Source organism: Musca autumnalis, unplaced genomic scaffold, assembly GCF_047663935.1.
Source record: "Musca autumnalis isolate F117 unplaced genomic scaffold, ASM4766393v1 scaffold_3, whole genome shotgun sequence".
In the NCBI taxonomy this organism is placed as follows: Eukaryota; Metazoa; Arthropoda; class Insecta; order Diptera; family Muscidae; genus Musca; species Musca autumnalis.
In genome coordinates, this window is record NW_027411866.1 from 91,249,359 (window position 1) to 91,274,378 (window position 25,020).

At 33.3% G+C, this 25,020-nt stretch overlaps 4 protein-coding genes and 1 long non-coding RNA gene across 5 annotated transcripts; 2 read left to right on the forward strand and 3 right to left on the reverse strand.

Moving 5' to 3' along the window:
- Nucleotides 1–218: 218 nt before the first annotated feature.
- LOC141399646 (uncharacterized) lies at nt 219–2,003 on the forward strand. Its single transcript, XM_073978771.1, has 2 exons — nt 219–305; nt 818–2,003. The coding sequence occupies exons 1-2, from the start codon at nt 236–238 to the stop codon at nt 1,411–1,413; spliced, it is 666 nt and encodes a 221-aa protein (XP_073834872.1). The 5' UTR covers nt 219–235; the 3' UTR covers nt 1,414–2,003.
- Nucleotides 2,004–2,438: 435 nt separating this feature from the next.
- On the reverse strand, nt 2,439–2,986 carry LOC141396885 (uncharacterized). Its single transcript, XR_012411259.1, has 3 exons — nt 2,844–2,986; nt 2,690–2,767; nt 2,439–2,618 (listed from the first exon to the last, which is right to left on the reverse strand). It is a non-coding gene; the product is annotated as an uncharacterized lncRNA (long non-coding RNA).
- Nucleotides 2,987–2,992: 6 nt separating this feature from the next.
- On the reverse strand, nt 2,993–10,575 carry LOC141398251 (uncharacterized). The gene is made up of 7 exons (XM_073975526.1): nt 9,099–10,575; nt 7,064–7,403; nt 6,706–7,005; nt 4,514–4,521; nt 3,918–4,257; nt 3,602–3,861; nt 2,993–3,547 (listed from the first exon to the last, which is right to left on the reverse strand). Exons 1-7 carry the CDS (start codon nt 9,226–9,228, stop codon nt 3,492–3,494), a joined length of 1,434 nt encoding a protein of 477 aa, XP_073831627.1. The 5' UTR covers nt 9,229–10,575; the 3' UTR covers nt 2,993–3,491.
- Nucleotides 5,234–6,884, reverse strand: LOC141396884 (uncharacterized). Its single transcript, XM_073972573.1, has 3 exons — nt 6,758–6,884; nt 5,305–6,063; nt 5,234–5,251 (listed from the first exon to the last, which is right to left on the reverse strand). The coding sequence occupies exons 2-3, from the start codon at nt 5,986–5,988 to the stop codon at nt 5,249–5,251; spliced, it is 687 nt and encodes a 228-aa protein (XP_073828674.1). The 5' UTR covers nt 5,989–6,063; nt 6,758–6,884; the 3' UTR covers nt 5,234–5,248.
- Nucleotides 10,576–20,620: 10,045 nt separating the features above from the next.
- LOC141398252 (uncharacterized) lies at nt 20,621–21,097 on the forward strand. The gene has a single exon (XM_073975527.1). It carries the CDS (start codon nt 20,621–20,623, stop codon nt 21,095–21,097), a length of 477 nt encoding a protein of 158 aa, XP_073831628.1.
- Nucleotides 21,098–25,020: the final 3,923 nt, after the last annotated feature.

Here is a 25,020-nt window from a genome sequence, read left to right on the forward strand (position 1 = left end):
CAAATGAAAACTTATCTGTAATCCAATGGATTTCATTTGACGTTTGAAATCAAGTGGATTTCGTAAATGTAAACGTACTATAAGTTTTTACTTTTTTTGTTTTGATTTGACATTTTGCACTAAGAAGTACCGTTATATTTTTGATAATAAAATAAAATATAAATATATGAACATTTATTTTTGTGGTGATTGCTTCAGTTTTTGGGTGTTCAGTTAAACTAAATTGTACATAATTATGCCATCACGTCTTCCAACGATATCCAAAGTAACCAATGAAGCTCTATTGGAAGCGGATGCAAGAAAAGGTAACAAAACTTTGTAAATGTCTGTCATTAAGCTACCCAAGCCAAATTTACTCACGAACTCCTCTACGGCGAGGACTTCGTACAAAGAACTGAAAATTCTTCTCGCGTCATTATATTTAGAGCAGTTGAAAATTATATGTGGAATTATATATGTAATTGTGGAATTTTGTAAAAGAGCTAATATTGAGCTCTAATCTGATTATTGATCGATTGATCTTCTTATTTTCATACTTTGTACTTTGGTTTATGGCTCTAACATCTTTCAAACTCCTCTAGGTAGGAGTGGGCCAAGGAGAGCGCTACTCTTTCAAGCATTAATTGTCATAAAAAAATAAGGCACACGTACAATTTTGGGTCACTATGTATCTTAAATGGCATGAGTGACATACATAAACATGTTCGTATGGAAATCATGGAAAATAGACAATATTCAATATAAATTTCAGGCGGATACCCTCAAACTAGCTTAAGTCGCTCTTAATTGTGATGTAATACATTCTTTTCCCCCTTAGGCATAACATTGGTGGGCATTTACAAGGCAATTAAAAACAAATACTCAGCAGATATAACCTCACTTAGAAAAGGATTGATAAAGAAACACCTCAATGGCTTAATAGCTTCTAAGGAAGTTAAAAATATAACAGGTCGTGGCTTAACAGGACACCTAAAATTGGTTAATAAAAAAGAATTCAGCAATAAAATAAATTCAACTCGTGCTGTTAGAAGGAAAACTGTTACAAATCCTGATGTTAGAAGTCTGAGAAGGCCGAAAACAACTGAACAACCAGACTACCAGTCACCACCACCCTTAAGTCAAACTTATGATTTTGAAGAACCCGGAACAAGTCAGCAGCTAATACGTAGAAGAAATATGCCACATTTATTTAATTTAAATGAACACGATTTGGATACACCACCAATGGCACCGCAGCATGCATCCACACCAATACCACAAACGCAATTTTTACCCTTAGCTCCAAATCGTCAACACATAAGTCATCCCAGACAATTATCTTCAGATGTTTTGGAAGGAACTCCACGTACATCATTACCATCTTCGGGAAGGAAAAAGAAATCTACGTCAAAGAGTAAACTGATGTGCATTTAAATGGAAGGGTTTTATTTGTAGATATGTAACATATATAGTTTATAATTGTTATTAATTTTATATATTATATTTTTAATTATTTTTGTATACATTTGTATGTATTTTATTTGTTATAGTAATAATTTTTAAATAATAAGTATGAGGTATTCAGTTCTATATATAATTATTTTGCCTTTTGGTTGTTTTATTATTACGTTGTTGTTTTATTATTTTTTAATAAAAATTATTTATATATAGTCAAACTTCCCTATAAGATATTTGATTATTTTCTTGCCGACAAAGATATGAATTTGAATGAAAGCTCAAAAGTTTTCAATATTGGAAGTGGTTTTTTTCGAGTCATCCCTTTCCATAGATATGTCGCCCATTAGGCACTACCCAGCAAAAAGTTTGCATCCGCGGATGCAGTTAAATCACTAGAACAAAAACTCTCCACTAAATTTGATCATAACTGAATTTACTTCCTCTGCTCTGCTTTTTGCGACACCGCAACTTATATTAAAGCTGTGTTCCAGAACTAAAAAGTTTTTACAATTTTTACGACTTTTACACATTTTACTCGACGAACGTTTTGTATGCATGTATGTCAGGGTCGCCCATCTGTATACTGCGGGCGCCCACTGAGTTGTTTTGCTTTTGCCATTCTCCCTCATTCACAGTGTACGTGAGAAAAACACGACTGATAAACATAATGTGGTTGTTGTTTTTTCACCTATACATAAACACTTGCTTCAGTTTGATCCCAATAGAAAGTGTCTTTAAGACAACATTGATGAATCGTACACGACATTTCCAATTCGTTCACGACTCCTTGCAGACAGCCCTTTGGGATCGTTGACGACTTTTCCACACAAGTGCCCCAGTATTTATGCATGACAACTTGGGCGACTAGGTAAGCGAAGCTGTCGTCGACGACGACTTCGAAGACAAAAACCCTACTTTTCGTTAACGATCCTTTTGCAGACAATGTCTTGTAATTTGTCACCAACGACCCTCGTAAAGATAATTTTATTTACATACATAAATATGTTTTTAACATCTTTTTATTTTGTTAACATACAGAATATAACATTTATGTACATATAAAAATATACTACATTATATAAAAACATTTCCGCGGCAGTGTGGTCTATAATCCAGAACGGCCCAAGACTTCATTTAACAACAACTCCTAGGACAACAAGACTTTTTAGCAAATTCTGCAACTAATAAAAAATTATGCGCAATCTTGTGATGTATAAATATATGTATGTATGTATGTCATTTACACATTTACCTTTAATTGTTTCCCCGATCGCGTTTCTCAATAATAGACTCCAAATAAAAAATTAAAATTGATGTTGATTGCTTCATCCTATGTTAAAGAAACAAACAAAATCATTATTTTAAAGCTCATATGTAGTATGTCAGTCATACTATTTCTCACTTACCTTCAGCTGTTTAGAAGAATGTCGCGGATTTTTAATTCAAACTGCAATGTTTTACCGATTTCAGTCGTATTGAAATATTAAAATTTCCTATATATGTGTACAATTATTTCATAGCATATTTTGTTTGATTATTTTTGTTTTTTCTGGTGACACATTGCAAGAAATAGTCATGCATCGTGTCGTGCACGACAATTTCGGAAATTCCATTAACGAATCGTCGACGAAAATGTCATCGAAGACTCGATTTTCTATTGGGATGGTATTCTGTTGGGCGACGCTGATGTATGTGTGTGTGGGTAAATAACGAATTATTTACCTGGCGTTTACAAATGCCAGTATTGGCAAGATACAAAAAAAAATACAAACCTTTTTCACAAATACATTCATAAATGGTCTGTTCCAGAACTCCAAGAATCTACTAATTTTTACAATTTTTTCCGATAACATAAAGGAAAAAATGCTATCGTAGTAAAAAATAGTAGATTCTTGCAGGTTCTGGAACAAAGCAAAAATTGTAAACATGTATAGAGAAAATTATGAATGTATTGGTGAAAATGGTTTGTAACTTTGCCATTGTCTTGCCAATACTGTCTGTGTGTAAAAGCCTAGTTAGGTTTACCAGAAATTACAAAGAAAATATTTTTCATTTCAAATTTGCATAGAACAAGAATCCAGGCCCTGAATTTGATTTCTGTGTACCATTGCTAAATGAACATTGATTGTTATTTTTGTACTAAACATATTTTATTATAATTCACTTGCTGTTGACTCTTCTGTCTTTGAAGCCAAACCGTGTTTCTCTTTATAATGTAGATTCTTATGATCCCGTAATTCCCTATGATATTTAAAAGCCTCTGGACATTCATCACAGAAATATGTCTTTTCGCCCACATGCAGTTTTAAATGTGTATTCAATTCCCCTGTCGATGTAAAAGCTCTATCGCAGTAGGAACATGCATGTTCCTTCTCACCAGAATGAGTCTTTTCATGACATTGCAATTTATATTTTGTAGGAAATCTGAAAGAAATAATTTTTCATTATACAACTGATATATGATTATCTTATTAATTTACCTCTTATCACATAGGGAACACTTATGAGGCATAATAAAATTTTTATCATGCTTTTTTCGATGAGATCTTAGAGAGGCTTTCCAACTAAATGAAGCCCCACAAATGTCACAAACATATGCAACGACCTTGGTGTGAATAACCATGTGTTTTTGTAAAGTAGCTTTCTCCTTAAAGCGGGATGGACATTCGGGACATTGTAATTTCGGCTCTTCGTGGGTCCTTAAATGTTGCTTTAATAAGTGTTTCCCTTTGAATATTTTGCCACATTTTGGACAAGGATAAGGCCCATCATTGTGGGTGGTTGATCTATGCGTTTCCAGTGACTTTTTTGTTGTCAAAACTGAAATCGCAGAAAAGAATTAAATATTATTGATAATAATACATAATATAATAATACATAATGTAATAATATAATAATTGTTCCACAAACATCCCAGATGGGACAAGGGAGACTTCTCTCATATCAATGAGTGCACGCCGATTCATATTGGCTCAATGATATGGGACCTACTTTTTATTGCCGAGTCCGAACGGCGTGTCTTACGACACCACTTGTAGAGAAGTTTTTCATGGCTTAAATACTCAGGAAATGTCGCCAGCATTACTGAGGGGGAATAATGTAACAATACAATATTATAATGATGCGGGGAAGACTTTGTTTGGAACAAATTTCCTTTACCGACAGTTCGCAATTTTTTTTTTTTTAAATCTTAAGTTTCTTTTAATAGCCGGCATTCGGCCTGGGATTTGAGACTTTCTCCTATGGACAGGAGCCAATCTCGGGAACATTTACTTTTAACTTAAAAATTTTTTCTAAGTAGAGGCCTTTCAACAAGGGAATATTCGGAACTTAAGAGTCCCATATATCGGGAAGTATACATTTCCCCAACAAAAGTTATACAGTCTTGTAATTAGCATAAAAATCACTATCTGTGGTAATAAATTCATATTTTTTCGAATACTGTCGGTAAAGGAAAGATATGCCCTTTTTTAATTTTATATCCCTCTCAGAAACCTCATCAGTGGTTTTTGTAAAATACAAGTAACACCAGATAATTTTCTTAATGAGATTTTTTAATTCTCAACAAATGTTTTCTTTTTCGAGGTACCTACATAACATTTTTTGGTGACAGTTATAAAACCGATAGTTTTCCACATGTACATGTAATGTGCTTAATACCTGCATCACAGTCAAAACATCGATATCCTTTATGAACACTCATATGATGTTCACGATGGCCTTCCGAGGGAAAAACTTCATTACACATTTATATGGTGGTACTTCCGGATGTTTCCTTTTCATGTGCAGAGCTAATGCGGGAAATGTTCCGTTACTACAACCGCAAATAGTACATGTAAGTAATTTGGCATATTAATGTTTGCTTACAATGTGTGACTTTAATGTTGATTCACTACTAAATCGATATTGGCATATATCACATACATGTTTATTCTCTTTGTTATGTACACGAATGTGCCATTTCAAGCTTTCTTTTATTGCGAATACTCTGCTGCATTCAGGGCATGTTCTTTCTTCAAAAGTTCCAGGATTTACTTTTCTTGGCTTTTTAGGGTTAATAACTGTTTTTGTTGTTTTGTTGTCTTCTGTAAGCTGCACAACACTTTCCTGCGATTCTTCATTGTACCAATTTATTCCAGTTTCTAATTCGACGGGTCCTATCTCAATAATGTCCACGGGATCACTATCGTTTTCTTGGGTTTCATTATAATCAACTTGTGATAATGCCATCTCTAAATCTTCCACAACTCCTGTTGATACTGCATCACACATCCTTATTTCTTTCGATTTGATGCTTTGTAGTTTCTCATAACTGGATAAACACATTTTTTGGAAATCGAAAGCTGTGATTAATTTATGTAAACAGTTTCCACAAATTTCAACTGGGAAGGATGAATCCAAGTTATTGGTAACAAAAATTGGAGCAATGCGTTGCAGCATATTTTGAATGGACGTTGTTGGTTGGTCTTCTCTCATATCCACTAACTTGTGCATTGCAGAAGATTCCTGCAAACAAGTAAGGCAAATATGTTCCAATAGAAGTACGGACATGGTTAATGGAATCCTCTTCTCTGGTTTTTTTAATTGGTTTCCGAGGTTCTCCTCTGCTTCAAAGATAGATATTTTCTATTCTTCAAAATAAACAAAACTAATATGTAAAAAAATCACAATAACCTAAAAAATCAGCTGTTTAATGCAAATAACCCAGCAAACCTATCGTAACGAAATTGGAACAAAATTCGAAATTGGAAGCGAAATCGTAACGATGTCTTACCCTAAGCCATTGTAAAGTATAGTACACATTGACAAGCAAAACTGACAGTCATCGAGGTCTATTTCGTGAATATCAAAGCCTAACCGAAAATTTTCTTTTGTAATCTCTAAATAATACCGTAAATATTGTATTTCAAACGTTTTTAGCTAAATAAACGTTGTTATTTGCCGGAAAATTGTCCTAAAAGTGACTGTCAGTTTTGACTGTTAGTGTGTACTCCCCTTAAATTATTTGTAAATCAGAAGACATAGACAAAAAATGTCACGATTACGTTTTGAAATGCGATTGTCAATTGTGTATATGTATGCGTTTATTCTTCTGTCCCTGTGACTATTTTCAGATATTTATTTGGGAAATATGAGCCACAGTCAAATAGTTATAGATAGCTTGGTTTAAAAGTTAAGACAAATATTTTAATGCGTGTGTTATTTTTTTATTAAATTACTAATATGCCGCACAGAATATTTATGGACAATTTTAAATCATTTTGTTACTCTTCCGTCTTTAAAGTCAACTGGGTTTTCTCATTCTCATAATTTTCTGAACCTTCTGTCTTTATTATCAACCCGGTTTTCTCTTTATAATGTTGATTCTTATGATCCCGTAATTCCTGATTATATTTAAAAGCCTCTGGACATTCATCACAGAAATATGTCTTTTCGCCCAAATGCAATCTCAAATGTTTATTCAAGTCTCCTTTTTGTGTAAAACCTCTACCGCAATAGGAACATATATGTTCCTTCTCACTAGTATGTGTCTTTTGGTGACGTTGCAAATTATATTTGGTTCTGACACTGCAATAAATAATTTCAGTATTAGATCTACGGCTAAAGGAATCTCTTATTAATTTACCTCATACCACATACGGAACACTTAAAGGGCATATCTTTAATTTGGGTATGTCTTTTTCGGTGACCATTTAAAGAATCTTTCCATTTAAATGAATCTCCACAAATGTCACAAATATATGCCGCAATCTTGGTATGAATAGCCATGTGTTTTCGTAATTTAGAATTTTCCTTAAAACGTGACGGACATTCGGGACATTGCAATGTTGGCTCGCCGTGAAGTTTTATATGTTGTTTTATTAAGGTTTTGGTTTTAAACACTTTGCCACATTGTGGACATGGATATGGACCATCGTTGTGGGTGTTTTCTTTATGCGTACGCAGAGATTGTTTTGTTTCAAAAACTGAAATCACAGAAAAATTCAATATATTAATAAAATGTTTATTTCAAAGTAAACAAATTTTCTCCGAGTTGCTTCAATATTCCGTTAAGGGCGTTAAGGGTGATAAGGGTGATAAAATGTATAAATTTTCGAAAAATTGAGAATGTATGTGTGAGTTTTTTAAGACTGATGAAAATAGTCTTGATTTCAAAATAATGGACCCCACCAGTCTGGGTCAATTGTGTTTATTTTCAAATGGTCAATATAGAATTTTCAAAAACAAATAATAATGTACATATGTGATGGAACAAAGAAAAATTTAAAATAAATTCATTTTTTGGAGGAAAATTTCAAGATTTTGAGAATTGACTGAAGGCTTTGCTACACACTTGTCATGCGCACACATACAAAAAGGGTTCATCGGCCCGACAGTATGGCTGATAGATGAGTGGAGGCCTAAAGCTATTAATTTAATTTACAGGAAAAATATCAGCATCTTCCCAAAGTCGGTATTGAAATTTTTTGAAAATTGTTTTTAAAATTTGGAACATTTTTTGGGATTGCCACAAATAACACAATTTTTAATGAGAACAATTAAAACAATTTTCAAAATGAACATATTTGAAATACTGATGTGAAAAACTTATCGAAATCAGACTAACCCCCAGTTTTTGTAAAAATTTTTATTCTTCTCACACGAATTGTCAAATTTTGTAGATCGATTTACTCGCTTTAGCGCAAATGTAGAGCTCTGATTTTTAAATGAGGAATCTATAACGATATATGGAACGGGTATACGAAAAATTAGATGTGTATGTCATCTGGGGTCTGAGCTATGAATGCCTAAATTATTACGAATATAGACGAACGAACAAAAATAAGTTACAAAAACAGGGGGTAAGGCCATGTTTATATTATAGCCTTTTGCAGTGTTAACATTCTTTTTGAGGATTTATTTGAAATATATGCAATGGAATTGACATTTAAAACCCAGTGGGTTTGTTACTTCCGGTTATATATAAACGTACTATACGTACGTTTAAGCATTAAGCTCGGATCGGGACCAATTTTTTCCGTAGGTAGGTTTCGTTACCCTAATCACAATTGCGGAAGTCCATACTTCCCGAAATATGGGTCTCCGAATTTTCGAAAATTCCCTTGTTAAATGTCGGCTACTTAGAGAACAATTTTCAATTTAAAAGATGATTTGTTCGCGTGTTAAATGTCGGCTACTTAGAGAACAATTTTCAATTTAAAAGATGATTTGTTCGCGTGTCCTAGATTTGCACCTGTACATAGCAGCCGGTCGAAGGCCGGCTATATAGAAAAAAAATATTGACAAAAACTTCAAAATTTACTAATACTATTACAAATGCTGTCCTGCATGCCCATAGTGTATGCCCCGCATAATGCTTAAACTCAACTTGCTCCAAACCAAACTTGAAACAAATTCGTTTTGTTACGATGCTGTTACCCCCTGTTTTTGTAAAAATTGTGTCATTACCTAAATATATTGGATCTTTCAGGTATTGGATCTTAAACTACCTAGAAATATACTACACAAAAATATTCCACTTTTTGTCCTCTAACTTGATAATTAAAAAAAATATTCAATATTTTAAAGAGGCAAATTACTTAATGACTCAGTGTATATAGGCGGTATTTGGGGGTACAGAAACTGTCATGGTGACAAAAATTAATGTATGTTCTTCATACCTGCATCACAGACTTTGCAAGGATAACCTTTATGAACTTTCATATGATTTTCACGATGGCCTTCTGATGGAAAAACTTCATTACACCTTTTACATTTATAAGGTTTCACCTTAGGATGTTTATTTTTCATGTGCAGAGATAATGCGGGAAATGTTCCGTTACTACAACCGCAAATAGTACATGTAAGTAATTTGGCATATTAATGTTTGCTTACAATGTGTGACTTTAATGTTGATTCACTACTAAATCGATATTGGCATATATCACATACATGTTTATTCTCTTTGTTATGTACACGAATGTGCCATTTCAAGCTTTCTTTTATTGCGAATACTCTGCTGCATTCAGGGCATGTTCTTTCTTCAAAAGTTCCAGGATTTACTTTTCTTGGCTTTTTAGGGTTAATAACTGTTTTTGTTGTTTTGTTGTCTTCTGTAAGCTGCACAACACTTTCCTGCGATTCTTCATTGTACCAATTTATTCCAGTTTCTAATTCGACGGGTCCTATCTCACTAATATCCACGGGATCACTTTCGTATTCTGGGGTTTCATTATAATCAACTTGTGATAATGCCACTCTAAATCTTCCACCGCTCCTGTTGATACTACATCACACATTTTAATTTTTTTCGATTTGAGGCTTTGTAGTTTCGGCTTAACTGGAGTTTAGCCGCTCAGCTCCGATTTTGATGAAATTTTTTTTACAAGTAGATTTCACTTCCCTGATCACGAATGTACACATAATTTTTTTGGGAAGTATATACTTCCCGAGATATGGGCATTTGAAGTTCCAAAAATTCCCTTGTAAAAAGCCACTTAATGAGAGAAAATTTTTAAATTAGAAAAAAATTGTGTTCCCTTGCCCTAGATTTGCTCCTGTCCATAGGAGAAAGTCTTAAATCGCCGGCCGAAGGCCGGCCAATTAAAAAAAACTGTAAATTAAAAAAAAAAAATTGGGATGAGCGGCTAAACTCCAGTTGCTCCGTAGTTTCTCATAACTGGATAAACACATTTTTTGGAAATCGAAAGCTGTGATTAATTTATGTAAACAGTTTCCACAAATTTCAACTGGGAAGGATGAATCCAAGTTATTGGTAACAAAAATTGGAGCAATGCGTTGCAGCATATTTTGAATGGAAGTTGCTGATTCGCCTTCTCTTGTATCCATTAACTTGTGCATTACAGAAGATTCCTGCAAACAAGTAATACAAATATGTTCCAATAGAAGTACGGACATGTCTAATGGGATCTTCCTCTGTGCTTTTATGAAATAAAGAATACACGGGTCCCAATATTTTTTTTTTTTTTTGTTTTTTCTGACGATTAAGAGCTAGTACACTCCTTGGCTCACGTATGTTGTTCAACCCTGTATGTTGACAGAGGTTTTAAGCCATAGCGAAGGGTCCCAATAATTTGTTTAATGCTATTCCATGGCACAATAATACAGATACAACGGGTAAAACAGCAGATTATCACACTAGTTGTCAAAATGCATTATTGTGAATAAAATCACATACGAAATAGGGATACGTAAAATCGATTTTGGTTAATCGATTAATCGGTTATTAGCCGCAAATTTTTAAAAGTCGTAGTCGACTATTGAATGTGCGAAAACCGGATAATCGATTATTCTAATAGCTGGTTTACATTACGAAATCGAGTCGATTTCAAACTGTCAATTCCTTTGCTCAAACGTGAAATGAAATCGAATTGATTTCATTTGAGTTTTCATTTGACGTATACGCAAAGAAATTGGCAGTTTGAAATCGACTCGATTTCGTAATGTAAACCAGCTGTAAGTCGACTTTCGGAAGACAGAGTCAACCAAGGCAAATATAGAAGGTAGCAGATTCGGCGAATTGCTACAACAAAGCATCTTTTGCCCATGGTACAATTACTTAGGTAGAAGCCTCAGCCCAGCTGATCGAATCTAAAACGTCAAAAAACTAGGAATTCGCTATGAAACATGATGAAATAATAAGGTGGCGTAAAACGGCCAGCTGATTGGTTTCAATCTGTCAAATTTTTTGTTATTGTGAATAAATTGTATGAAAACGTAAACATTTTGACATATTGAAGAATTTTTGGCCAAAACAGAGTTGTATTTGTGCTACTTACGTGACCTGTTAAATAGATCTTGGCTATGAAAAATCAAAACAAAAAACCCATGGTACAATAAGAAAGGTAGATGCATCGGCGAATTGCTACAAATTCTTGCTCTCTTTGATGATTTTTTTTTATCTCTTTTTTTTTTTGGGAAAGAGAAATAGTCGGCTAAAGGTAAGGTCACATTAGGCAAATATTTGGTACAAATTCGTTTTCCCATATTTGCCCAAACAAATGTGAATTTCATACAAAATTTTATTTGTGTTCACATTACAGGCAAATATTTGACACATTTTGTTTGTTCAAACAGTGACAAATAACGAAATGGGCAAACATGTTTGCCATGTGTTCACATTTGAAGAGATATTAGGTCTGTACGATAACCCAAAAGTTTGTGCAAATTTGCACAAACTTTTACAAAATGCTGTTCGATAACAAACTTGCAAAGTAAAAGAGAGAGAATTTGGAGACAATTGTGAGAGAATATTGGAGAGTTTTGGAGACTTTTGTTTACAAGTTTTTGCAAGGGAAATTTTTCTTGTAAGAACTTGCAAGTTTGATCAGCTGATTTAAATTCGAATGTTTTGTGGCGGACGTCTTGGCAAAAATATAAACAAACGTTTGGCTATTAAAATAAATAGATATAAAAAAGGGAACAAATATTAAATAAATTTTGGAAAACGCATGGTTTAATAAGAAAGGTTAGCCAAAGCTTTATGGCAATTTAAATTTTTTCATTCGAGTATGCCTAAAACTTCAAAACAATATAAACAAACTGTGTATGTGTGTGTGGTGTTTGAATAATATGCCAAACAATTTTAAAAACAATCAAATTCAATGATTTTTAAATTTGTTTTTAGACCATTTGTATGGAAGAAATTGGTGGGATTTGCATTGAAACAATCAGTTTATCATATTCACAACTCGATTATGTGGAGAAAACTTAACTCTTCATTCATTTTTAGCGTTTTTTATAAAATGCTCAAAAAATGCATTGTAAACAAACCCACTTGTTGCTTTTATTTTGAAGTTTTAGGAATTGAAGAAAAACAACGGTTCTATACATTTTTTTCATTTAAATCTACCTCTTTACTTATACCATGGGAAAACGATAATGTAAGTAAAATAACTTATTTTGTAGCTTGTGGTGACTATTTTATTATTTATTTTATTTAATCTTTTTCCGCCAACTTCTTCTTGTTTATTAAATCAGCTGACTTCTTGCAAGTTTTTACAAATTGCTGTTCGATAACAATCTACAATTTTTTTGCTTCGAGAGAGTAAAAATGGTGGAAAGAGGTTACTGAGAACTTGCTGAGTACTTGCAAGTACTTTTTACTTGCGAAGTTATCGTACACACCTATTTTCACCCAGAAATTGTTTGAGCAAACTGCCAGCAAATATAAAATTATTTGGCCGAGAAAAATAGAGAGAGAAAAAGAGAGAAATAATAAAAATGGCGTTGTGTTTATTGTTTGTTGTGGAGAAGGCAAATCAAAGACCACATGTTTGGCAATGAGTGCCTTGTCGGAATGAGTTCATTTGTGTATTGTTGCGAATGTATGTGAATTATGGCACATTGTGCCTTGGAAAATAATTTTTATAAACAGCTTTCAATTTTGTTTATTATGAATTCATATTTGTATTTAAATGTTGTCAACGTAGTATTTCAACCAAAAGGGTGAAGACAGTTTACCATGAAAACGTTTTCTATTAATGAAAATAATATACAGGTTATCAAGATAATGTTTTTAAACATAGAAAACGAAGTTTTTTTGTATTGACTTATGAAAAATAAATTCTTTTATAAAAAAATCGCGCTTTTTGTAAAATTAGTTGGTGAAGTTTGTGAAGATAATATTGGGCGTATAAATAAAAATCCATGTATAACAATAATAACCAAATGAAAAACAGTGTCAAATTCAATATGCGGCACTTTGTTTGGCTTCTTCAAAATTTTTCGAAAAAATTGACATTTTACCGCAGCTTTTTACAGCTTGCCACGGTAATATTTTTAAAAGAAAGAAGATTTTTTGTACTGATTTATTAAAGTTGACAGATAATCGGGATTAAAACGTCGGTTGTTGTTCTCAAGACAGTATTGGATGTATAAATAACAAAACTAAATCCGCGTAGCAGTACAATTATAAGCACTACCAATAATTACGTCACAATTACTATTGTAATGTATGCCAATACGTCTTATAATTTCTGAGGTTTTGCGTTTTTCTAAAACCCACCATTATGATGCGCATCCGGTTTCAGTAGCACCCATAAAAAATATGTCTATATACACCTATTTCAAACAGATTCTTCACGAACCGCGGTATCTATATCCGCGGTTTTAGTCGATGGATTCGATCGCCGAAGGTCTCATTAGATCCGTCGCGTAAAAAACTTAATTCACGCGGGGTACAAAGGAAATTGAATAACACTTGTAAATTTTAAACTCAAAAAATTCCGGCTTCAACATGTCAGCATCAATTTTAGGTGGATGCAGTGGATATATCGAAAAATGATACTAGTATCACATTGCCCATGAAGTATTCTTTGAGTCTTTCTTTGAGCATATGTCTATAAAATGTAAGGTTAAGCCAGAAATCAGAAGGGAGCATAAAAAAACTTGTTGGCTTCAACCCATTTTTAGCTATTTTTCTACATTGATGCCAACACAGCTTCCACGTAAATTAATTTTTATGGTCGACCTTATGGATATAGATTTTCAATCATACTATATAGAATATGTTAGCAATTCGCGAATTCTGAATGGGTGAAACTCGGATTCATCGATTGTAAAACATTTTTGGTTTTTTAAATCCCTCACCTCCCATTTATTTATTTCTTTATTCACTAATTATTGACTTCGTATTATATATTTACAAGAAATTTCGTCATTTTATGGTCATATGCCCCTTTTTAATATGTGACAACAATGTGTTTCAGCAGATGTTTGCTCTTGTTTGCTCTTACAAACAAATTGTAAGACCAAATAAATGTTTGTCAAAAAAGGAGGAAAATATTTGCTGAACGGTGTTCACATTAAAAGCAATTTGGTTAAATTTTTGTTTGCTTCCAAATAGTTTTGTTTTCCCAAAATCAGCTGTTTTCTTGTTTGCCTTTGAAAAATATTTGCTGGTCAAATTGTGGCAAACAAATATTTGTCACTTTTGAGCAAATATTTGCCTAATGTGACCTTACCTTAAATCAACGGATTTCTCCTATCTTTGGAAACTTTGTTTAAAACTCCGCGCCTTCGGATAAAAAGCATTTAAGAAATTTTTATACGTCGAGACTACGTTGCAGGTCGACCGATTGTGATTATCGTATACCGTACAAATTTATTGGATGTTTTTATTGAATTTCGATCTTTGAAAAAAAATTATGTTTACGATCCATAAACACCATCTTTATTTATAAATCATATCAATCACATACCTCGGTTAAAATATACGCATATATAGACATATGTATACCCAATTTTAAGAATCTTTTCGACGTTAAATTGACCTGTGGTCAACCAAAATAGTAAATGATACTTTTTTTGTTGATGCGGACATTTCCGTTTTTTTTTGTTTATACTGCATATGGTATATATATGCATATGTTCTAATTGATAATTTTACCTGGAAATTATATAATGTCAATCCCATTACTTTGATCTCCGTCCATCTATCCTTACTGGATATTTACCTCATAATTTTATCCACTGAGCTCATTAGGTAAAAAAAAATTGAGGGTAGTATTAAATAATTTTGGTGCACAGTGGCACGAATGGGAATGACATGCAAAAACAAATTTGAATTTTGTATACATTTCTGAACTGAATATAAATTGAATTGTTTTTTTTTTTTACTGATTTTGGGAACTTAATATCAGTTAGATAATAATCAAATAGTGATTAATTATAAAATTACCTCTAAGCATTTATTGATTGTTCTTATTATAACGAATAGTTATAAATAAACATGTTTTGAATTCTGAAATTAATCATCATGAGGTTCTAATTGAACAATATAAGGTAAGGTAAAGGTAAGGGTCAGCCAAGCCAAATTTTTGGGAGTCATCATCATCGGTGAGACTCGTTGGGGATTTTGTAGAAAATCCATTGGGAGGGCATGGTATCCCAACAAACACCTTGGGTACCCATATCAACAACAACAACATCATATCATTTTTTTTTGAAATAAAGCATCCTGTTTGTGATTGTGAATTAATAATGAATCAATTTTGTTTATGGCTAGTCAGGAGTGGCCACTGAGCTAGACCGAATTTCTTCAATGACAAGTGTATACCAGCGACATCTTGGTATGCCTCATTCCCCTTTACACTCCGCCCTAGTTACATAACATATTCATGCCTGTTTCGAGGTGTAGTACGTAATTAGGAGTATTTTCTGGAAGTGATAAAATTCTCTTTATGAAAAACCGTAAAAGTTTTTCTACATCATCATAACGTTTGAAACCCCAGACCTGAGCTGCGTAGAACATTATTGACTTTGAACACGCGTCGAATATTTTTGATTTATTGGCATGTGATATTTTTGTGTGTGAGAGATATTTAGCCCACGTCGAGTTGATTGCTATCTTTGAAGCAGAGAGTTTATGTTTTATATGTTTATTGAACGATAGATTGTAGGTTATGTCTACACCCAGATATTTGTAACTATTTACAATTTCAATCTCATCATCCCCAAAATGCCAGCTGAGATCTCTGGAAATCCTAGTATTTTTTCGGAAAACTATAATTTTTGATTTAGAGAGGTTAACATTTAAACTCCATAGTGAACAGTAATTACGTAAGACGTCGATCATTTCTTGTAAGCCATCTGGAGAATTCGATAAAATGACTATATCGTCAGCATATAAAAGAATTTTTATTGTAGTATTGGCCACAGATATACCACCCGGAAGGATTTCTGGCAGATCATTTAAGTACAGAGAGAACAATAACGGACTCAGAATACAGCCTTGCCTAAAGCCCGACTCTACTGGGAAGTAAGGGGAGAAGTTGCTTCCATCCCAGATCCTACTTACTGTATTATCGTATAATGACTGTAAAATTCGTACTATTTTTGAAGATAAACCCATATTGGAAAGTTTGTAGAACAGGCTGTTTCTTGGAATTAGATCGAACGCAGAAGAAAAATCTACGAAAAATGCATATGTACGATTATTTTTAACGTTGTTCAAGTTTATTATATTGGTTAGGTTGAAAATATTATCAACTGTAGAATAATCTTTTCGAAAACCTGCCTGAAATTCATTTAAGATGTTGTTTTGCGAAACCCAATTTGATAACCTATTAAGTAGGATGTTGCAAAAAATTTTACATAAGGTATTTATAAGGGATAATCCTCTGTAATTAGTAACAACTGTTGGATCGCCTTTCTTAAACAATGGTACCAGTATAGAACTTTTAAATGAAACAGGAATTGTCTCGTGAAGGAAAATTTTATTGAACAACATTAGTAATTGAACGTGAAAGCATCTAGGGGCATATCTGTAGAATTCGTATGGAATTCCATCTTCGCCAGGCGATTTATTTTGCTTCAATTTCTTTAGAACGCTGTTCAACTCCCAAAATTCAAAAGGCGAGTCTAAAAATACATCTATGTTGTAAGGAATGCACCACATAATGTCCTGCGAACTGTTTTTGTTCAATAACAGAGTACTAAAATGTTGTAGGAAGTCATCGGCGCAGAGACTAGCGTGTGACGTATGACTCTGATTCTTTAGCGTATGCGCTAATTTCCACCAATCTCTACTACAAGTCACCCGATCTAACCTTTTTAAATTGTTATTGTAATATTCTAATTTTTTTTGATTACATATTCTTTGGAAGTTCCTTCTTGAGCTATAGTACCTGATTCTGTTTGTTACGCAATGATGTTTTCGATATTCTTTCAGATATCTACGCATAGTAGATCGGAGTCGGAAGCATCTCCAATCGAACCAGCGTTGTTTGGGATCGAAATATTTCTTGTTATGTTGCTTTACATTAGCTTGTTTTATATTGTTTGTTACAATGTTTATAATATCTTCCACATCAATGTTGTAGTGTATATCTTGCAAATTGCAAAGGGTGGTAAGATTCTGCTGGTATTGAGTGATAAATTTGCCTTTCCAGAACAGTTTTTCCAAAGGGTTCTGAGGATGAATATTTCTCATATTAATGGGAACCTTCAAGTCAAGACATAAAGGCATATGACCAGAGAATGGTTCATACCCAACCCTGAAGCTATCTATATATTTAAATAAATCTATAGAACAAAAACAATAGTCTATAACGGAACTACCCATAGCTCCACAGAAAGTGTACTCTCCATTCTCATCTCCAACTGTCCTGCCATTTACCACAATACCACCTACATCTTCAATCATATTCAATAGTTTTTTACCCTGTGTGCTTATTGTCTTGTCTTTAGATTTTCTAGTCTCTTTAATAAAAGGAAGATCATTTACGATATGTTGGTCCAAGATTTGCTCTTCGCCAATACGCGCATTGAAATCACCAATTATGCAAAAACTATTCGGGTTAAGATTTTTTAGGAACGTCTCGAACTTTTCAGCGTCGTTTTTCCAGTTTGTGCAATTCAGGTATGAAGGAATAAAGTAAAACAAACTACCATTGAAAGTTGCACAAAGAACAATATTGCCATGAATGTTAACGAATTTCAAATTATATTTGTTTTTTATCTGTTTTTTAAAGCCAAGAAGGCAACCACCTCTAGCACGACCAGCTCTATATACTTTTACAGCATCTATCCAATGGGTGCAGTAATTGTTAAAATATGATGTGAAAAGGTATTGTTTATTATACACAACATGTGTTTCAAATAAGAAAATTATATCAAACTTATTAATGTATGTTAGAAAATTCCCAAAATTAAAAGAATTTTCTAAGTTAGCAACGTTATAGGACAGTAAATGGCATAAATTGTATTGCTATTGTGTATTAGTGTTGAAAATCTGACCCTTAACGATAATTTCATAACAATGGTCACAGTCGATGAGAGCTTCTAACAAGAATTTTGCATCCTGTTCCGATTGAGCGTTTATTTTACCATTCGACCAGGTATACTTCTTGTCGTTAATAAAAACACAGAATTCGCCCAGACGAACCTTCAGCTCTTTTTTATGCGACATAATTTTTACGATTTGTCTGAGGTTATAGCGAGTGCATTGTTCTTCCTGCGTATAATCTCTTTGGACGAACACTTTTTGGCTAGTGAATGTCCTCTTTGCGGCTAATATATTTTGCACTTGACCAGATGTATCCAGTGTGAATAAAACTGTCTTTCCCGATGCCAAAACCCTGGTGTTGGATATTTGAATGTCAGAATTAATCGCCTTTTTGCAGATGTCCAAGAATGTATTTCTTGCAGATTGGGGATCAGTGCAATTCATCCCATTTACAACGATATTTGTTGCTCTAGTCTTGCGGTCAATAAATTCCAGACGATTAGAAAGTTTTTTAATGTCGTCTTTAAGTTTATTATTCTCCTCTTTGAGTTCTTCAATTTCTGCTCTGAGCACCGTTATATCTCCTTTTTTAGCAACATCTTTAAGTTTTTCATCCAGTACCTCAGATAATTTATTCCAGGAAAATACATCAGCTTGAGTGTTATTACCGGCCATTGTTTGATTGGATAGATGTTTTTTGGGTGTACCTTCTAATTGGTCTGGTGAAGTCGATAATAACGTTCTTTTACTCATTAACAAAAAATTAGTTTGGTGTAAACAGTGTGTTAGATACTGTTTGCAGCAATCGTAATCGGCCAGACTGTTATCGATAACGTGGATCAGCTGATAACCGCAAGTTCGTTAGAACAGTACCAGTAGTTGTTTACTTTTTGTTTTGTGGTATTTGTGATCAAAAAATCTTTCCAGTGATTTTTGTGCAATTTTAAAGAATAAAACACTTTTAAAATGTTTAAAAACTGCTCACCAGTGACTTGTAGATGACGAATTTTATTATCCAAGTATGCGGCAAACAATGTTTTTGGAGAAACACACAGCAACTGGTTGTAAAAGAGCTTGGTATGTACTTTGTTTACGGAACAAGTTAAGCACTCAAAAAACACGTCCAGCAGAAGTAAAACAACAAGAAAGATATTCGGGTAGAATCATAAATTTCTTCTCCAAACACCCGAAGCAAATGATAATAAACACTGCTAAAAATTTTATACATCGAGTATTGAGCATAAGCGACTAAAGATTCCACAACCAAAACAAAATTACAGAAACACTTACAATGAACGGCTTTCCAATAATGGGTACTTTACACGGTATGTTTTTTACATATGAGTTGTCACTTCTCCCATATAAAATGTATATGCAAAGTGACAACTCATATGTAAAAAACATATCGTGTAAAGTACCCATAAGAATCACCAACAACCTTATTGAGCAAAGAAAAACAAGACGAAGAGAAGATAAAGTAGAAAAAACATACAAATCAATGATTTACATACCACACATATCCGAAAGGTTCCAGAGATCAAACTTATATGACAAAAACAAAATTGCAATAGCCCAAAAAACAAACAACACTCTAATGCTATGTTTACATTTACGAAATCAAATCTGAAGTAAGTCTGTGTTTAGACACACACATTTCTCGGGAAAGTAAATTGAGTTTTTTGGGAGAGAATACAGAGGAAAGAGCTCCTCAATACTCTTTCCTACCCTTTTGCCTAAAAACTGAATTTACTTTCCCGAGAAATTTGTGTGTCTAAACACAGACTAAAAGAACGTTTTTCGAGTAAAAAGTGGCATTGTTTAGCATGTTTTACAAAAGCTTTGTTCCTTTACATTTTTAATGGTAAGAGTGGTAAAAGAGAAAAGTGTCAAAATTGCTCGAAATTGCTCTCTCATGAACATTTTTACCAGAAAAGTAAAGGAACGGAAAAATTGTAGATCTGGCAGCAATGTCAAAAAGAAACATAAACATGTGGTTGTTGTTTTCAACGCGCAGCACGTAACTCAACGACCGTATGTATTTCGGCCATAACTCGTGTATGATTTTCAAATGTTGTAGTTTTTTCGAAGCAAAGACAAAGTCAATATTAGCTTCGTTCCTGTACTTTTTTAATGGCAAAAATAGCAAAAGAGAAAACTATAAATTTGCTCTCAGAACACATATTTCTTCAAAAACTACAGGAACGGAAAATATAGTAAAGTTAATTAATACAACTCTGCAAATATATTGTAGATATTCTTAAAAATCTAACCAACAACTCGAAGTACAATGTCAAAGATTCTATTGCATTTAAGAACAGAATACAAAATATTAGCATCAAAAAAACGGAGAGAATGGTTTCTTTTGATGTTGTATCCCTATTTCCAAGCATTCTCGTAGATCTAGGAATACGAATCATAAATGAAATATGGGACGAAATTAAAGAATACACTAATATGACAAAGGGCTTATTTTTCAGTATTCTTAGTATCTGTACCAAGGACAACCGCTATTTTAAATATGACGACAAAGTTTATAAACAAAAGAAAGGACTACCCATGGGTTCACCGGCTTCTACGATTGTAGCCGATTTGGTAATGGAGAAACTACTTGACACCTGTTTGGAAAAGCTTAAGACGAAACCGACGATAGTGACGAAATATGTTGACGATCTTTTTGTAATACATGATACTTTGACAATGTTAAACAGCTTCAGTGACAACATCAAATTTACAAAGGAAGAAGAATCTAATGGACGCATACCATATCTGGATACAATAATTTACAGAAACAACGATAGTTTGGAAGTGGATTGGTATCAAAAGCCAACAGCTTCGGGTAGAATCATAAATTTCTTCTCCAAACACCCGAAGCAAATGATAATAAACACTGCTAAAAATTTTATACATCGAGTATTGAGCATAAGCGACTAAAGATTCCACAACCAAAACAAAAACAAAATTAGAGAAACACTTACAATGAACGGCTTTCCAATAAGAATCACCAACAACCTTATTGAGCAAAGAAAAACAAGACGAAGAGAAGATAAAGTAGAAAAAACATACAAATCAATGATTTGATCTCTGGAACCTTTCGGATATGTGTGGTATGTATACCACACATATCCGAAAGGTTCCAGAGATCAAACTTATATGACAAAAACAAAATTGCAATAGCCCAAAAAAACAAACAACACTCTAATGCTATGTTTACATTTACGAAATCAAATCTGAAGTAAGTCTGTGTTTAGACACACACATTTCTCGGGAAAGTAAATTGAGTTTTTTGGGAGAGAACACAGAGGAAAGAGCTCCTCAATACTCTTTCCTACCCCTATTGCCTAAAAACTGAATTTACTTTCCCGAGAAATTTGTGTGTCTAAACACAGACTAAAAGAACGTTTTGTCGAGTAAAGGGTTGTTTACACCATCTATCAATGTCGTATGAGATGCCAAATTTTCTACCTGCGAATGTTGTACACATAGTGTAACCACTATGGAAATTTCCATCTATCAAAATGATTTGGCAACTCATATGTAATTTTTTCATTTAGGGAGCGCTCTATTTGATACGTCATTCTCGTATGTAAACATAAATTTATCAGCTGTTTTCTGATATTCTCAAACAAAAAATGAAAAACAAAATCTTTTAAAAAAGAAAATGGAAAGGTATTTATATTTAAATATTCAGTAAAGTAAAAAATGGCGTTTACAATGTTATTTTTAGATAGATTGGTCGAAAGAAGCAGTCTTTGAAATGATTGTTTGGTGGCAAAAACATGAATGCCTCTATAACTCCCAACACCAATTCTACCAATTCAGTTTCCTTCAACCAAAATTAAAATTTGCGCAAAATTGCAACTCAACAATAAATGTAAATAATGACAAAAACAGCTGTTTTTATATTTTTAGGTTATGTCATACGAAAATAACACTTGCAGGTATGAACGCACAAATTGAAAATTGTATGGATGACGTCAATTTTGACAAACATAGAGAATGTCGAATGGGTGAGAGAAATGACAGCTCATATGACATTGATAGATGGTGTAAACAGCCCTTAAAAAGTGGCATTGTTTAGCATGTTTTACAAAAGCTTTGTTCCTTTACGTTTTTAATGGTAAGAGTGGTAAAAGAGAAAAGTGTCAAAATTGCTCGAAATTGCTCTCTCATGAACATTTTTACCAGAAAAGTAAAGGAACGGAAAAATTGTAGATCTGGCAGCAATGTCAAAAAGAAACATAAAAAATCAATTTTCGTCTTTTATTTCACAGTTTTTAATTTAGTTTTGTCAGCGTTCGACTTTTTCTTCTGTTTTCGTCCATTTTCTTCTTCATTGTGAAATAATCCTCAAACAAAAGTCGAAAAATCAGTTCTGCCATTTTTACCTGCAGAAAAGAAAGCCATTTTCGCTCTCTCTCCTTTCTCACTCTCTTAAAAATTGCTTCCAGTTTTTCCACTTTTCGGGGTTAAGGCTAGGTTTACATTTACGAAATCCGCTCGATTTCAACTGTCAATTCCATTGCTCAAACGTCAAATGAAATCTCATCTGAAATCCATTGGATTTCATTTGACGTTTAACCAATGGAATTGACAGTTGAAATCGAGTGGATTTCGTAAATGTAAACCAAGCATAAGAACACTTTGCAGGTTAAAAATTGTAACAAATGGTAAAAATGGTAATCTCAGGTAAGTAAGTCCCGGTCCACACTAGCGTGAATTTCATTAAAAAATTTCATGAAATTAGGTGTTCTTAAATCGAATTCCCCACTACAGCAATTTTATGATTTTACTCTACTATGGACGTCGATCTAGAGACGCATAATTTCATATCAAAATTTCAATGAAATTACTGTAGTGTGGCCCGGGACTAAAGGAACACAGCTACAACATGCATCATTGAAGTAGTCAATTCCATACAATATCTGTCAAATAAATGACGTAAACTCCCAAAACACCTGTTTTAAGAGCAAGTGTGAAATGCGTTTTAAAGTCCAATTTACATATGCACATTAAATGATTTCGTTTTACGAAATCCTAGAAACAAATGAAGTGTATTTACACCTGTTTTTTGCGTCATTTGCTTACGCACACAATCGCACATACACGCGGATACAATAACACATACACACGCACACAATAGCTGTGTCTGGTTACCCTAAAATTTGTAACAATTTGTACCAATTGTTGCTGGAAGTCGTCTGTTAACACAAAAAACCAGCAAAAGAGATCGATTCGAGAGAGACATTTTGACAGTTCTTTCACTGAGAGCTTGCAAATTCTTGCTGGACAAATTTCTTCTAGCAAGCACTTGCAAGCTCTTCTTCTTCCTGAAAACAATCAATCAGCCGTTTTTAGTTTTTTGTTGATTTATGTTTGTGAACATTAAAAACAATTTTATTGTGGAAATAACATAGTCTAATTGTATTGTTTTATGGAGAACAAATTTGTAAAGTGGAAAAATACTTTTCTGTTTTATTTTTTTTTATTTTTAATAAAATACAACGTGTTTGCTTCCATTGTTGGCGGACAAATTGTTCTGTTTTGGCAAGCCAGCTGATTGCTTGCTGGTTTTTGCTGGGAAGGTGTCTGTTTACTTTTTACAATTTTCTAGCAAAAGAGAATAAAAACCCCTTACTCTCTGAGAAAGTTCTTGCTGGACAATTCTTGCTGGAAAAGTAACCAGACAGACTTAATAATTTTAATTCCGAAAAATAAGAATTTCACAACACTAATGTTTACCAAATAACTTGACTTAATTCAAAATTGAAAAAAAAATAATTTTTGCAAGTTTTTTAAACGTTTATTTACACTTTTGTCATCGTTGGAGTATTTTTGTTTTTCTACAACACACACAAACAAACAAAGACATCATAAAACAGTTGCATTTCTTGGTAGTTTATGACGAAAAAGCAGGGTTGCGTATAATAGTATGGTGTTTTCGTGCGTTGTTTAGAATAAATGGCGCAGCAATCGTCATTTAATTTTGTATGGTAAATGACGCAAAATGTTGCCTGTTTTAGCAAATAAATGACGAAACAGCTCTAAATGACGAAAAAGTTGCTAATGTAAATTGGACATAAGGGCCTGTTTCACTATGTTGAAAGAAAATGAATGCGAACACAAAAACACCTAAACTTTGCTTTTCATGGTAATAGTTGTGTTCCAGAACCTAGTGTTCCAGAACTTGGTGTTAAAAATATTGATACAGATAATGGTTTTTAAACTGACTAGTTGAAAAAGCCAGCGGTGAAAAGATCGAAGGAGTACCCGAACTTCAATTCTTTTATTAAAATGCTATTTCAATAAATCTTTAGACGAATTCTTAACATGATTTTTATTGTTTTCATAGTAAAAGTCAACGTAATATATCTACGCCAAATTGGTTGGAGAGAATTATATTAACATTTCTTAAGCTAGTTGTTCAAAATGTGTATTTCTTGTTTAATTTCTAAATGAACAGCAAAAACTTGCACCAGATGTTGTTCTGGGTACATAACGATAAAAAAAAAATTAAAATCGCAAGTCGTTGTATGTATGTATGTATATATTTTTTTATTTTTGTATGACGTCTGCCATTTTTTATTCTTGACATAAAGAAAGACTTTAGCTTCGTTCCAGTACTTTTTAATGGTAAAATGTGCAAAAGAGAAAACTGTCAAAAATTAGTTCAACGCACACATTTTTCCAAAATGTACGGGAACGGAAAATTTGCAGAAACGTCAAAAAATCTGGAACAAATGTCAAAGTCGGCGTGTCAGCGAATCGGAAGCTAGCAAACATGTTGCACATTTTTGCTCGCTCAAATTTGTCGTGTAAAAAGTTTCTAAAGAGAAAGCCATTCAGCGCCATTTTTG